The sequence below is a fragment of the Dermochelys coriacea genome, chromosome 7 (genome assembly GCF_009764565.3).
Source record: "Dermochelys coriacea isolate rDerCor1 chromosome 7, rDerCor1.pri.v4, whole genome shotgun sequence".
In the NCBI taxonomy this organism is placed as follows: Eukaryota; Metazoa; Chordata; order Testudines; family Dermochelyidae; genus Dermochelys; species Dermochelys coriacea.
Window position 1 is genome coordinate 24,596,359 of NC_050074.1, and position 16,537 is coordinate 24,612,895.

The 16,537-nt window shown below is 47.4% G+C and overlaps 1 protein-coding gene across 6 annotated transcripts in view; it reads right to left on the minus strand.

Annotated features, from left to right (window-relative positions):
- Positions 1-4,608, minus strand: part of NCKIPSD (NCK interacting protein with SH3 domain) — a 106,730-nt gene extending 102,122 nt beyond the window's left edge. The window contains exon 1 of one of the 6 annotated variants that reach the window (XM_038409925.2): positions 4,290-4,545. In XM_038409925.2, coding sequence (XP_038265853.1) covers positions 4,290-4,460 — 171 coding nt within the window. In that variant the 5' untranslated portion in view covers positions 4,461-4,545. Of the gene's footprint in view, positions 1-3,300; positions 3,331-3,905; positions 3,995-4,289 lie in introns of those variants that run through there. The other 5 variants (XM_038409919.2, XM_043518204.1, XM_038409924.2 and 2 more) reach the window with 5 other exon arrangements.
- Positions 4,609-16,537: the final 11,929 nt, after the last annotated feature.

Sequence of the window (16,537 nt, forward strand, 5' to 3'; positions counted from 1 at the left end):
CTTGGGTTTACTGATGAGAGTCAAAATTTGCTTTTGACAGCTCTGAAAAGCTGACCTGAAAGCACTCTGAAATCTTGGAATGAGAGGCAGTCAACATAACTAAGCATTGTTATAACTACAGAGCAGCCATTTGAATTTTATTCTGCCTCATGCATCATCAGCGTGATCACCAGTCAAGTTCTGGCTCCAGAACCTTTATTGACAAATACAGAGGTGGCAGAAAAAGCCCCATGCTATTTCCTGGTAACAGGCTGAAATGGCAGTTAGGAAAGTCGGGTGTGAACTAAAGGAGAACAAATATGAAGTACCAGAAGCCATTTTCATGGCTTGTCATAACCCTGCTTTCATATTAATTTTAATATTAGTTATTATTAATATACTATCAATACAACCATTCTGAAGCATCCTTCGTGCCTGTAGCTTGAAAATACTTTACAGAGTTAAAAGCAAAATAGAAAGGCAGAAAGGACAAAAAGAAGCTAGATTCATAGATACTAAGGTCATAAGGGACCATTCTGATCATCTAGTCCGACCTCCTGCACAGCGCAAGCCACAGAATCTCACCCACCCACTCCTATGAAAAACCTCACCCATGTCTGAGCTATTGAAGTCCTTAAATCATGGTTCAAAGACTTCAAGGAGCAGAGAAGCCTCCCTCAAGTCAACCATGCCCCATGCTACAGAGGAAGGCGAAAAACCTCCAGGGCCTCTCCAATCTGCCCTGGAGGAAAATTCCTTCCCGACCCCAAATATGGCAATCAGCTAAACCCTGAGCATATGGGCAAGATTCACCAGCCAGATACCCAGGAAAGAATTTTCTATAGTAACTCAGATCCCATCCTTCTAATGTCCCATCTCAGGGGATTAGGCCTATTTACCCTGAATATTTAAAGATCAATTACTTACCAAAATCCCATTATCCCATCATACCATCTCCTCCATAAACTTATCAAGTAGAATCTTAAAGCCAGACAGATCTTTTGCCCCCACTGCTTCCCTTGGAAGGCTATTCCAAAACTTCACTCCTCTGATGGTTAAAAACCTTCGTCTGATTTCAAGTCTAAACTTCCTGGTGGCCAGTTTATACCCATTTGTTCTTGTGTCCACGTTGGTGCTGAGCTTAAATAATTCCTCTCCCTCTCCTGTATTTATCCCTCTGATATATTTATAGAGAGCAATCATATCTCCCCTCAACCTTCTTTTAGTTAGGCTAAACAAGCCAAGCTCCTTAAGTCTCCTTTCATAAGACAAGTTTTCCATTCCTCGGATCATCCTAGTAGCCCTTCTCTGTACCTGCTCCAGTTTGAATTAGATGAACAGATGAAGCAAGAGACTGCAGAAAGAAATGGCACAAGAGGTAGGTTGGAGCAGGTCCATAGAGGATTTTAAAATATATATTGTTTTAAGTAGATTTTCTGCTTTGTAACTGCTGTGAAATATCTTAGCACCTGATTCTTACACACAAGTAATCTCATTGAAGTCTGAGCATTGTCATGATTAAGGGTTGCAGGATAGGATCCTTATTCAAGGACAAAGGTGTAATCTTAGGGTGACACTGGCAGACCAGGGGCCAGCTCTTGCCAAGGCTGTAGGCATCAGCTGAGCACTGACAAATTCATAGCTGGAAACCAGACCAGCTCACCTGTATGTTAGTATAGTTCAAGATAAGTGTTAGACTTATAAGAATGTGTTTAGACTCTATGGAATGCTTGTAAACTGCTGCATGCATTAATTTCACTCATAATGTCTCTATCCCATGCTATAAGGGGATATGTACATTTTGCTTTACAATTGTATAAATGCTTGCTCTGAACCTGTGAAGCCAGTCATGGGGAATGGCCCACTGCACATCAAGAAGGACCATCAAAACTAAATGGGCCACTGTGGAACATCAGGATGTAAAGACTTGGTTAATATCCCTCTGAAACCCATGAAGGTGCTACGTGCAGGAGCCCGTCCCATCAGCTTGAATGCTGGAAGAAGGGGATAAAAACAGGGACATAAGAAGATGTTCTCTTTCTCATTTGCTGTTCGACTCTTACAGGGCTGGAGCTATGAAACAGAGGCAGAGAGGTCCTAGGTCAACCTGGGTTAGCCCTAAAAGACATTCAGTGCTGACAGGTGACTACAACTCTCATCTTTTAAAACCATAGATCTTAACTAATTTGTGTATATAGGTTTGCCTGCTTTAACCTGTAAATAACTAATTTCTTTTCCCTGGTTAATAAATCCTTAGTTTACCATAGGATTAGCTACAAGTGTTGTCTTTGGTGTGAGATCCGAGGTACAAACTGACCTAGGGTAAATGACTGATCTCTTGGGACTGGAAACAACCTGAATCTTTTGTGACGTTTGGTGTATGGAAACCATCTATCACCAAGTCTAGCTTGCCTGAGTGGCAAGATAGACTGGAGTGCCCAATGGGATTGTCTGTGACTACATGATAAGACTGTTCTAGTTCTTCAGGAGTTCACATTTGTTACTGGATTGGTGAAATCTAATTACAGAATGCATCTCCAAGTCACTGAAATTATTTAGAAACAAATTTACTATTTTAATCACAAGACCAGAGATATCTGAAAATCACCAGCACATTAGAATAAACTGGTTTCTATTGACATTCTGGGCTGTATTTTCTCAGGGACACCTAAAATGTACTTGCAACACATGCGTACTTCTATACAGACTTATTTGGTGTATGCATCTTAGAGACATTGTAGGCATCATTGCAAACCCCTAGGATTAGAAGGATAAAACACTTGACCCAAACTATACATATAACAAGGGTATTGCAAGATCCATGTTTTGCCCAGGAACCCTCCATTAAAACATGCTGTCACACCGTAAAAGAGGGCATACAGTTTTATCTTCTACAACATCAACAAAAATGTATGGGTTATCCTTGCTGTTGTGATTACTGCATGAGCCCTCATCACTCTGACTCCTATTAGGGTTGGAGGAATCTGTCCTCTCATTTTCTATAATTATGAATGTCACTGACTTGACTATAATTACTGCCACTATCATTACAACTGGTTGTTCTGGCTTCTCTCCCAGCCCCATCATCAGTGCTGGGACAGGCCTGTTATTAGCCCCTGTATTATTCTCTGCTTTAGTGGAATGGGTGTGATTGATGATCTCCTGCTAAACATTTTCACTTATACACAGTAGTAGCTGTGAACAGTCATTCTCAAAACAATTATCTGCATATCTATTCTAACATACAGATTGTGATAACTGCATAATTTAAAAGCGCCCCACACTGGTAACTCCAAATGTTATAAGCAGCACACAGCCTACCATCCACTCACTCATAGCCTCTGGAAGTAGACCAAGTATATATTTAGTCTCGCCAGCATAGGCCATGTGAACTTCTCCTTCTCCTCCCTCATGCTCTCTGATGAGTGCAGGTGATAGGGAACCAGCACATAACTTCTTCTCCCATACTGATGTCCCCTGACTCCCTTGTCTTCTGACCAGTAACCATTATATGTAGGGGCCAACATATAACCTGTGTCCTTAGAGTGAAGCCCCATACCTCTTCTCTATGGTCCTGACCTACAGAAGTTCAGTGCACAGCTCACATCACCAGGTCAGTGCTTCCTGGTCCTCGAGCACCAAAACATCCAAAGTGTCACCTCTGCAAGACATAAGAAGCCCAACTCTCCAGGGTGGCGGTCCTCATACCTGCCCTTAGCCTCATGATCCTATATTGCTGCAGATAAGAGGAGTCACATCTCCCCTGGGCAATACAAGCTGACCCAAGAACTTCATGACTCTCATTTAACACATCCTCTCTGGCAGACAGGAGGCCTGTGCATGGACTGCCTTGCTAGCACAGCACCCCAGGACGTGTAACTTTTGAGGAAAGCGGCTAGCACATAGCCCTTCTCCAGAAGAGGTACCCTCTAAAGCCTGCACTCCAGAAGGTCAGATCGCAGTCAGTCTCTGGAGTACAGTCTCCCTGTTCTTCACGCTAAGCCCTGTCCTACAGAGATAAGAGGCCACGCTTCATCCTCAGATGTGAGACAGCCAGGATAGGGCCCAGCCCTGTACCTCTAACTGCTGGCCTGCAGCCACTGCAGGAGAGGATCCCCCCACACAGCCCGTCCTCCCCTCAGATCTCCCCCCCCCCCGCCCGTAGCGTCCTCCCTCCTCCCCAGCCCATCCATCGCCTGCCCTCGCCCCAACACAGCCCGTCTCCGGCCCATCTCTCTCCCCTGGGGAAAGGGCGCGCCCGCCACGAGGCCCCGAGCCCATCGCCCCGCTCGCCCGCCCGCTGCCCTGACCTGCAGCCGCTGCAGGTAGGAGGCCGGCGCGTAGCCCGTCTCCCCGGAGCCTGCGCGGGTCACCAGCCACCAGTGCTGGTTGCTCCGCTCCAGCAGCAGGAAGGTCTCCCCGGCGGCGAAGGGCAGCGAGTTGGGCTCGGCGGAGCGGAAGCTGTACAGGGCCCGGTACATGGCGGCGGCGGGAGGGCGGCTGGCGGCGCAACGCGGCCCTCAGGTGCCGGCTCCCGATGTCAACACAGACCCACCCACCAACGCGCTGCGTCATCCGTGGGTGTGACGTCACCGCGCAGCCCCGCCTCCTGCTCTGCCCGTCTGTTAGACGGGCGCGCCCCCTGCTGGACCGGCCTAGCGAGGCTGCTGCTCCCCGCGTGACTTTTGCCGGGGCATCCCCCCCCCCTTGCATGGCTCCTCCCTCCCCCGCATGGGGTATCCCCTCTCCTCTGCATGGCTCCTGCCTGGGGCGTCCCCTCCCCCCGCACGGCTCCTGCCCCCTGCCCCCCACATGGGGCATCCCCTCCCCCTGCATGGCTCCTGCCGGGGCATCCCCTCCCCCTTGCATGGCTCCTCCCTCCCCCGCATGGGGTATCCCCTCTCCTCTGCATGGCTCCTGCCTGGGCATCCCCCCCCCCTTGCATGGCTCCTCCCTCCCCCGCATGGGGTATCCCCTCTCCTCTGCATGGCTCCTGCCTGGGGCGTCCCCTCCCCCCGCACGGCTCCTGCCCCCTGCCCCCCACATGGGGCATCCCCTCCCCCTGCATGGCTCCTGCCTGGGCATCCCCCCCCCCCTTGCATGGCTCCTCCCTCCCCCGCATGGGGTATCCCCTCTCCTCTGCATGGCTCCTGCCTGGGGCGTCCCCTCCCCCGCACGGCTCCTGCCCCCTGCCCCCCACATGGGGCATCCCCTCCCCCTGCATGGCTCCTGCCGGGGCATCCCCTCCCCCTTGCATGGCTCCTCCCTCCCCCGCATGGGGTATCCCCTCTCCTCTGCATGGCTCCTGCCTGGGCATCCCCCCCCCCTTGCATGGCTCCTCCCTCCCCCGCATGGGGTATCCCCTCTCCTCTGCATGGCTCCTGCCTGGGGCGTCCCCTCCCCCGCACGGCTCCTGCCCCCTGCCCCCCACATGGGGCATCCCCTCCCCCTTGCATGGCTCCTCCCTCCCCCGCATGGGGTATCCCCTCTCCTCTGCATGGCTCCTGCCTGGGACATCCCCTCCCCCCGCATGGCTCCTGCCCCCCGCCCCCCACATGGGGTATCCGCTCCCCCTGCATGGCTCCTGCCGGGGCATCCCCTCCCCCTTGCATGGCGTATCCCCTCGCCTCTGCATGGCTCCTGCCTGGGGCATCGCCTCCCCACTGCATGGCTCCTGCCCCCCCCCACCATGGCTCAGTGGCAGTCTCCACCCGCGTGGCTCCTGCCCCTCCACCCCGTGGAGCAGCCCCTCACCCTCCCACCTCACATGGCTCCTGTGCCCCGGATGGCATCCCCTCACCCCTCCACATAGCTTCTCCACCAGGTCATGCATCCGACAAAGTGGGTATTCACCCATGGAAGCTTATGCTCCAATACGTCTGTTACTCTATAAGGTGCCACAGATCTTTGCCGCTTTTACACATCCAGACTAACACAGCTGCCCCTCTGATACAGCCAGGTCATTACTCTTTTCTGCCCCCACGCCGGGCATATGCCATTCTTCCCATACCACATCACTCCCATCTCCTCCCCCAAGTCACATAATACCTCTGCCACCCCATTGCCCCCTCGCAGCAAACAGGTATAAACCCTTTGCTGTGAGGCCACTGGCTACCATTGCCTTTCATCTGAGGATATCCCCACACTGAATCATTCTCACTGATTGCCCCTCCTCCCTGCCTCCAGTATCAAGCCACCTTTCCCCTGGTGCCCTCCTCACCCCAGCTCCATGTGACCCCAGTCACTACAGGGTGTTGTAGAGCCATGATTCTGAAATGTGGACATGAGTTTTATAAAATACAGTGCAAAAAGAAAAGGAGTACTTGTGGCACCTTAGAGTCTAACAAATTTATTTGAGCATAAGCTTTCGTGAGCTACCGCTCACTTCATCGGATGCATTTGGTGGAAAAATGCCACCAAATGCATCCGATGAAGAGAGCTGTAGCTCACAAAAGCTTATGCTCAAATAAATTTGTTAGTCTCTAAGGTGCCACAAGTACTCCTTTTCTTTTTGCGAATACAGACTAACACGGCTGCTACTCTGAGACCTGTCATAAAATACATTGAAATGGATTTCACCTCCTTTATGCTACTCTGGCAGTGTAAACAGGCCGTGAGAGCCCCTGGGGGAACTACATGGTGCAGGAGTAGCATAGGTCTGACATATGTTGCCCTACGCTCCCCCAGCACCTTGCCCCCCTTAGGGTAGGGGCAAAGGTGGGAGGGGCAGGAAGAGTGAGGCCACAGCATTTTGTACTCTGGCTATTTTGGAATGCAGAACACCTCATTGGATGCCCACTAAGTTACTGTAAGTTAGATCATCCTCCACAGTTGGGGACAAATATTAGGATGTATACAGCATGAGATAGGGAGTAATACAGAAAAAAATACAATACCATTATATAAATCAATCAAAGGTTCACTCTTGTCTGGTATGCCCTATGCAGTATTGATCACCCCATCTCAAAAATACTACTGCAGAATATTGCAGGTTCAGAGCAAACAAGGAGAGTGATGAAAGGGCTAGAAAAACTCTCACAGGAAGAGAGCTTGAGAAGATTGGGATATTTACCTTAGAAAGAAGATGAAGAAGAGGGTACATGATATAAGTATATACCATTACAGATATAACAATGATGTTAAAAGAACATTAATAAAGTTAATTCAGCCTCCTTGTGCATCTGCATTGCAATACAGTCTTTAATTACATAGTCACGCACTATTTTGTCCACCAGAACCCTGCTTCATTTAGTGCAGGTTTCAGAGTAGCAGCTGTGTTAGTCTGTATTCGCAAAAAGAAAAGGAGTACTTGTGGCACCTTAGAGACTAACAAATTTATTAGAGCATAAGCTTTCGTGAGCTACAGCTCACTTCATTGGATGCATTCGGTGGAAAATACAGTGGGGAGATTTATATATACACACAGAGAACATGAAACAATGGGTTTTATCATGCACACTGTACGGAGAGTGATCACTTAAGATGAGCTATTACCAGCAGGAAGGCGGGGGGGAAAAGGAGGAAAACCTTTTATGATGATAATCAAGGTAGGCCATTTCCAGCAGTTAATAAGAATGTCTGTCTGAGGAACAGTGGGGTGTGGGGGAGAAATAACATGGGGAAATAGTTTTACTTTGTGTAATGACCCATCCACTCCCAGTCTCTATTCAAGCCTAAATTAATTGTATCCAATTTGCAAATTAATTCCAATTCAGCAGTCTATCTTTGGAGTCTGTTTTTGAAGTTTTTTTGTTGAAGGATAGCCACCCTCAGGTCTGTAATCGTGTGACCGGAGAGATTGAAGTGTTCTCCTACTGGTTTTTGAATGTTATAATTCTTGACATCTGATTTGTGTCCATTTATTCTTTTACGTAGAGACTGTCCAGTTTGACCAATGTACATGGCAGAGGGGCATTGCTGGCACATGATGGCATATATCACTTTAGTAGATGCGCAGGTGAATGAGCCTCTGATAGCGTAGCTGATGTCATTAGGCCCTATGATGGTGTCCCCTGAATAGATATGTGGACAGTGTTGGCAACAGGCTTTGTTGCAAGGATAGGTTCCTGGGTTAGTGGTTCTGTTGTGTGGTTGCTGGTGAGTATTTGCTTCAGATTGGGGGGCTGTCTGTAAGCAAGGACTGGCCTGTCTCCCAAGATCTGTGAGAGTGATGGGTCGTCCTTCAGGATAGATTGTAGATCCTGGATGATGCATTGGAGAGGTTTTAGTTGGGGGCTGAAGGTGATGGCTAGTGGCGTTCTGTTATTTTCTTTGTTGGGCCTGTCCTGTAGTAGGTGACTTCTGGGTACTCTTCTGGCTCTGTCAATCTGTTTCTTCTCTTCAGCAGGTGGGTATTGTAGTTGTAAGAATGCATGATAGACATCTTGTAGGTGTTTGTCTCTGTCTGAGGGGTTGGAGCAAATGTGGTTATATCGTAGAGCTTGGTTGTAGACAATGGATCGTGTGGTGTGATCTGGATGAAAGCTAGAGGCATGTAGGTAGGAATAGCGTTCAGTAGGTTTCCGATATAGGGTAGTGTTTATGTGACCATCGCTTATTAACACTGTAGTGTCTAGGAAGTAGATCTCTTGTGTGGACTGGTCCAGGCTGAGGTTGATGGTGGGATGGAAATTGTTGAAATCATGGTGGAATTCCTCAAGGGCTTCTTTTCCATGGATCCAGATGATGAAGATGACATCAATGTAGCGCAAGTAGAGTAGGGGCATTAGGGGATGAGATCTGAGGAAGCATTGTTCTAAGTCAGCCATAAAAATGTTGGCATACTGTGGGGCCATGCGGGTACCCATCGCAGTGCCGCTGATTTGAAGGTATACATTGTCCCCAAATGTGAAATAGTTATGGGGGAGGACAAAGTCACAAAGTTCAGCCACCAGGTTAGCCGTGACATTATTGGGGATATTGTTCCTGATGGCTTGTAGTCCATCTTTGTGTGGAATGTTGGTGTAGAGGGCTTCTACATCCATAATGGCTAGGATAGTGTTTTTAGGAAGATCACTGATGGATTGTAGTTTCCTCAGGAAGTCAGTGGTGTCTCGAAGATAGCTGGGAGTGCTGGTAGCGTAGGGCCTGAGGAGGGAGTCTACATAGCCAGACAATCCTGCTGTCAGGGTGCCAATGCCTGAGATGATGGGGCATCCAGGATTTCCAGGTTTATGGATCTTGGAGAGCAGATAGAATACCCCAGGTCGGGGTTCCAGGGATGTGTCTGTGCAGATTTATTCTTGAGGGTTTTCAGGGAGTTTCTTGAGCAAATGCTGTAGTTTCTTTTGGTAACCCTCAGTGGGATCAGAGGGTAATGGCTTGTAGAAAGTGGTGTTGGAGAGCTGCCTAGCAGCCTCTTGTTCATATTCCGACCTATTCATGATGACGACAGCACCTCCTTTGTCCGCCTTTTTGATTATAATGTCAGAGTTGTTTCTGAGGCTGTAGATGGCATTGCGTTCTGCACAGCTGAGATTATGGGGCAAGTGATGCTGCTTTTCCACAATTTCAGCCCGTGCATGTTGGCGGAAGCACTCTATGTAGAAGTCCAGTCTGTTGTTTCGACCTTCAGGAGGAGTCCACCCAGAATCCTTCTTTTTGTAGTGTTGGTAGGAAGGTCTCTGTGGGTTAACATGTTGGTCAGAGGTGTGTTGGAAATATTCCTTGAGTCGGAGACGTCAAAATAGGATTCTAGGTCACCACAAAACTGTATCATTTTCGTGGGGGTTGAGGGGAAAAAGGAGAGGCCCCGAGATAGGACAGATTCTTCTGCTGGGCTAAGAGTATAGTTGGATAGATTAACAATATTGCTGGGTGGGTTAAGGGAACCACCGTTGTGGCCCCTTGTGGCATGTAGTAGTTTAGATAGTTTAGTGTCCTTTTTCTTTTGTAGAGAAACAAAGTGTGTGTTGTAGATGGCTTGTCTAGTTTTTGTAAAGTCCAGCCACGAGGAAGTTTGTGTGGAAGGTTGGTTCTTTATGAGAGTATCCAGTTTTGAGAGCTCATTCTTAATCACATCAGCCACACTATCAGAGGCTCGTTCACCTGCGCATCTACCAATGTGATATATGCCATCATGTGCCAGCAATGCCCCTCTGCCATGTACATTGGTCAAACTGGACAGTCTCTACGTAAAAGAATAAATGGACACAAATCAGATGTCAAGAATTATAACATTCAAAAACCAGTCAGAGAACACTTCAATCTCTCTGGTCACTCGATTACAGTGAGAGTGGCTATCCTTCAACAAAATAACTTCAAAAACAGACTCCAAAGATAGACTGCTGAATTGGAATTAATTTGCAAACTGGATACAATTAACTTAGGCTTGAATAGAGACTGGGAGTGGATGGGTCATTACACAAAGTAAAACTATTTCCCCATGTTATTTCTCCCCCACACCCCACTGTTCCTCAGACAGACATTCTTGTTAACTGCTGGAAATGGCCTACCTTGATTATCATCATAAAAGGTTTTCCTCCTTCCCCCCTGCCCCCTTCCTGCTGGTAATAGCTCATCTTAAGTGATCACTCTCCTTACAGTGTGTATGATAAAACCCATGTTTCATGTTTTCTGTGTGTGTATATAAATCTCCCCACTGTATTTTCCACCGAATGCATCCGATGAAGTGAACTGTAGCTCACGAAAGTTTATGCTCAAATAAATTTGTTAGACTCTAAGGTGCCACAAGTCCTCCTTTTCTTTTTTCATTTAGTGCATAGGCTGGATGCATAGTGATCACTGAATGAGCAGCTATTCAGTATTTGTCTTTTCCTTGTTCAATTGTGGCCCTAGGCTTCATTTACTGCATGTTATTCAAACGTTGCTCTGAAGACAGATTTTTCGATTTCCTCATGGGTTTTTCTACTGTACTCATCAGTATAGCATCTGAGTGCTGCACAAACATTAATTTATTTTCACAACTGCCTTGTCAGATGATTAGGTATTACTATCCCCATTTTACAGATGGGAGCTGAGGCACAGAGAGATTAAGGTCAAAAGTAGAGCTGAGCAGATGAATACAGGATTTTCTGTTCTGTTCAAAAGTCTCAGATTTTGAAAAAAATTTAATTCCTTAGCAGAACAGGAGAAAAAACATCTCAGAAGTTTTCATAGAATGGCTGCATGGCTGGCAGCCTGCCTGCCACCTTGGAGGGCAGCCCAGGAAGCTGGCCACAGGGGAGACTGGCCGCTCACCTCCCCGAGACGGTGGGGATCCCTGGGTTCCCTTTTTTTGCACAATGCACAATTAATTTGTGGAACACACTGCCAAAGATTGTCACTGAAACCAAGAACTTGGCCTAATTCAAAGAGGGACTGGACATTTATCTGGATAGGAAGAATATCCAGAGTTATGGTAGTTAAAATAAAATAAAATGAAGCAGGGATATAAAACTTTTTGCTTTAACGTTGAAGTCAACCTCTAACCATTACAAGTAGGGAACTGGCCTAGCTGGAATTAGGGTCTGATTCAGTGTGGCAATTACTATGTTCTAAAATGCATCCGATGAAGTGAGCTGTAGCTCACGAAAGCTTATGCTCTAATAAATTTGTTAGTCTCTAAGGTGCTACAAGTACTCCTTTTCTTTTTATGTTCTGAAATCAGTCTCTCACCCATTCTACCCAGGCAGGGGACTGCTGTCAGGTACATTTAGGAAGTAATATTGTGTAATATGGTAGGAGTCTTATCATTCAATGACAAAATTAAAGTTCACAAAATCACTTAAAATGAGACAAAGTTCAAAGAACAGTGAATAGCAAACAATGCAAAAAAATACAATGGAAATGAAGCAGTCTTTGGTTTGATGAATACCCAGCAGAGGGCAGTAAAGATTCATGAAACAATCAGGTCTCGGTTCATTGTCAGTTTTCTGTACTAGTACTTAGAACACAATGGGCCCAACTATGCCCTGAGATTCATGGAGTTGCAAGCAGATCAGAGTGTGGGACTGGGCCCAGTGCATCAAAGCACACCTGTGCTCGTTGGTTTATTCCCAGTGTTGAAAGTCCTATTTAATTTCCCACTTCATATGCTCATCCCAGTTCTTTTGCCTGACTCCTATCTTCATCTCCTTTGCATGCTCCCTTGCTTTGAGCCTTCTACAGTGCTGGCCCCTCTAACAAACAGTCTCCCCAACAGATATCTCCTTTCTCCTTCAAATTCTTCCTTAGAAGCCACCTCTTTAAACAGCCCCTTCTCATCATTAATAATCCCAACATACTCCCCTCCTATCTGCTGCATTGTCTTATTGGTCGCAATGTTGTTGTAGCTGTGTTTGTCCCAGTATATGAGAGAGACAAGGTGGGTGAGGTAATATCTTGTATTGGACCATCTTCTCTTGGTGAAAAAGACACCAAAGTTGGTCCACTTCACCTGCCTTGTCACTGTCTGTATTGTCTTATTCACACAGTAAGGACTTGGCTTGCACAGCTTCTTACTGGCCTCCATGGGATTTTTGCGTGCTCAGCATCTTTCATGGTAGGGAGCATGTAAATTAACTTCTCCATAGGACTAAGGTGATAATCACTACAGGGGCTCTAGAGGTGCTCCAGGTCACTACCGAACCATGTAAAGGAGAATTGCTTTTAGTCGCTATCTTTTGAAAGACATCAGATAATCAATTAAAGGCCAAGAACCTCATTCAGGCTTTTGCTACCTCTGATACTTTACAGTTTGAGACCCTGAAAATTGCCCCAGTTTGACTAAGTAGATTCCAAATGGATTGAGTGAAATGAATGCCCTGCACTCACCCCTCCGGTGTGAAATCTTCACTTAGTTTCCGAGTAAATCTTCACTTGGTTTCCGAGTGTCTTTTATCGACTTTCTTAAACCAGCTTAAGAGCGTCCACATGAAAGGGCTGCACTGATTTAATTACATCCATTTTAGGGTGATCAGGTGTCCCAAATTTATAGGGACAGTCTCAATTTTTGGATCTTTTTCTTATATAAGCTCCTATTACACCCCACCCCCGTCCTGATTTTTCACATTTGCTGTCTGGTCACCCCAATCCATTGGGAAACTGATTTAGTGCAAGTTGTCTGTATAGATCAGCCCTGAGTCAGTACGGCTCATTCAGCTCTCACACAGGGCAAAAACAGAATCGTTTCATGGCAGTCAGAGGACCCCACCCTATGGCACAGACAGCAGGCTCTAGTCCCATTTGTTTTATTGTGACACTTGAGCCAATTTTCTCTTGGGTATAAATGTAGATGACCAATGAACCAAAAAGTTCCTCCTCTAGGTGGGTTGTGAAAGGGAAAGTGTGTAAGAAGACACTCATCTGCCATTTAGCCCTTTATATGATCTCACTAGTATTTTTAAAAAAACAGCCAAGATTAAAATAGCCTAATGCACAAGGCCAGCCAGCTCCTCAGCTAGGTTTTCCTCGAGAGAGGGCCTGAGCTAATGACAGAATGAAAGCCTGGGGGAAGGCCAGAGGTTATCTTTGTCTCTTGGGAACATTAGACACTGTCCAGTGCAGACCTACATATTGCTGTGGAATCTGCTAAGAGCTGGGTTTGGATTATCATTTTAATGTTTTTTACTCCACTAGTGTGTAAAAGAGGCAATGGAAGAGGAAAGGAGGAATCTGGTTGTCAGCTGAAGGTGTCTCTGCATGTAGTGAACCAGTAGGTCAGGCATGGAAGCAGCAAAAATGAAGCAAATATTTTGTTAAAGCAGCAAAGCCCTTTGAGCACGCAGTTCTTCACTGGATCCCTCCCTGTACCTCTCAGGGTATGTCTACACTTTGAGCTAGGGGTGTGAATCTCACACTAGCTGAGATTGAGCCAGTTAAAGAGTAGCTGTGGGTGCACAGCCAGAGGGAAGGCACATACCCACCAGGGACCCTAGGCACATAGTCAAGGCAGCTAGCCCTTCCTGTTGCTTGTGCTGTTGTGGCTACACTCTATTTTAGCATGCTAGCTCGCTGAGAGTTAGCGCCAATGTCCTTGAGCTAGGAATCACACCCCCAGCTCCAAATGTAGACACATCCTCAGAGGGTAGGTCTACCCCGCAGTCAGGGGTGACTGCAGCAAGCGTAGACGCACACAAGCTAACTTTATTCTAGCTAGATCAAAGCTAGCTCTAGTAACAATAGCAGTGAAGCAGCAGCAGCAGCACTGATCACTCGAGTGTGCATCCAGGGTCCTGAGCAAGCAGGGCTAGCCCATGCAGCTGCCTGTGCAGCCCTACCTTCACTGCTGTTGTTACTTGAGCTAGCTTTGATCTAGCTAGAATAAAGTTAGCTTGGGTACATCTACGCTTGCTGCAATAACCCCTCCTGAGTGCAGGGTAGACATACCCAGATCGATCGGACCGCTGCACTGTTCAGAGCCTGCCAAGGGGTCAAAGATGGAAGCAGAACCAACCTTGACTCTTGTACAGTACAGTGGTTCTCAAAGTTTCCATACCACAACGTCACGTTACAAAAGAATAAACTTTTGGGACCCCTGTCCCAGCTAGCCCTCAAGGAAAAGTGGGTGGCCATGACTGCCTGGGCAAGACCCCGTGTGATAATGCTTTACAACTGCTACCAGTGAACAAGGAATGTCTCCTTGCTATGCTCTGAGGCTGGGGGGGGGGGAGCATTGCATCTCTCCTAGCAGTAAGCTTGCAGCCCTCTGGAGAAGGGCAGAGATCTGCTATACCTGCACTCTTTGCTGTTTGTTATTATTGCCCTCTGACTTCTTTCTAAAATGCCTTTCCCTCTCATGTGCACTTGCACACACCGAGCCCAGGAGCTTCACAAAGGGCCTGTAGGACACAAACAGGAGTTTCCATGTGGTGAACCCCAACTCTTACCTGACAGCACAACAGCAAGGGGCTTGGATCACAGCTAATTCCCACAGCCCAGGGGCTGTGTGCATGCAAAGGGACAAAAACCTTACCTCACACAGCTAGCATAACAAACCCAATGCCCCTCAGCACTGGGGCATGGAGAAGGGGGTGACAGCAAGACCAGCAAAACGAGGGCAATTTCCTCCACTGACAGGGGGAGTTCAGTTCCCTTTAAAAAACACAAAGAAATGAAATGATAAGGTCTGCACTGCTCTCTGCCCAGATACCCGGCCCTCTTCCAATAAAGCTGGATTTCACCCAGACCCCTGCAGGTTTGCCTGCCTTTTCCTAGCACTGCAGATCAGCCAAGGGTTTGTGTGTAAATGAAGCTCTGGTGCTGGAGAGGCCACAGTGCAGCCTGGTGGAAGTGCACCGCAGGTAAAGGGCACAAAGCACTCTATCAGTGGTGACTAATGACACCTGAAAGATGATTCCTGTAACTGGAATGTTACACTCACTGATTACAGCCTGTTTAGGAAGGATTGAATGGGTAAAAGAGGTGTGTGTGTGGAGGGTGACATTAAGGCATCAGTCCTGATATTAGGAGAACTTGTGGCACCTTAGAGACTAACACATTTATTTGAGCATAAGCTTTCGTGAGCTACAGCTCACTTCATCGGATGCATCCGAAAGCTTATGCTCAAATAAATGTGTTAGTCTCTAAGGTGCCACAAGTTCTCCTTTTCTTTTTGCGAATACAGACTAACATGGCTGCTACTCTGAAACCAGTCCTGATATTAGTTATTGATAATACAGACCCTCAGGATCTTGAATAAATATGGATCCATGTGCTGGCTAACAAAAGCCAAGGTGGGAGTACTTATTATAATGGATAAAGATGAACTGATCACTGGACTGGAAATTGGTGATTGCCTCGGCCTCTTTAATCTAGCAGAGAAAGACACAACAAGAAAGAAAGAAAGACTGGAAGTTAAAGCCGGACAAATTCAGATTAGTAATAAGGCATCATTTTTATTTCTTTTTTTTAGAGAGGGTGATTAACCAATGGACCAAACCACTAAGGGAAGGGATGGGTCCTTCCATCTCAAGACTTCAAATCAAGGCTGGTTGCCTTTCTGGAAGATATACTTTAGTCAAACATGAGTTACTGGGCTCTGTGTGTGGGCATCTGGTGAAATCCTAGGGCTGTGATATGTAGGAGGTCAGACTAGATGGCCTAGTGGTCCCTTTTGGCCTTAAAGCCTATGACTCAGAGGCAGCAGTGCAGGATCAGAGCAACACAAGTTCTTGGTGTGTTGGGGAGATGGCCACTGAGCTGCTATTTCCTGTCTCTGAAGATTTAAGCCCTGGTTTGGGGGAAGATTTTTACTGGCTGTAGTAGCAATGAGTGACCTGGGACCTCTGCTGTGTTGGTTGGGCCTGATCCCCACACCGTGTTGCACAAATCCTTCGTGAGCTACATTGCCCCCCGAGCCTGCTAACCCCTCCTGGGAGCCCGTGCGCCTTTGCCTCAGGGGTGAGAATTCACCCCACTTGGGGAGGGCACCAGAGAGGAAAAGCGGGTTTGTTTGGTATTTAAAGTGTCAGGAGCAACCTCCTCCCACTGCCCACTGAGCTGCACTGACCTGTTGTGGGGAGGGGTTTCCTTTCTCCCAGAGCCCTTTGGCTTCTCCTTTTGCTCTGTCCCTTTCCTGCACCCGCTCCCGACAAGCTCTTTCCCAGGGCTTCCTGCTGCTGACCATTCACTTCCCCGG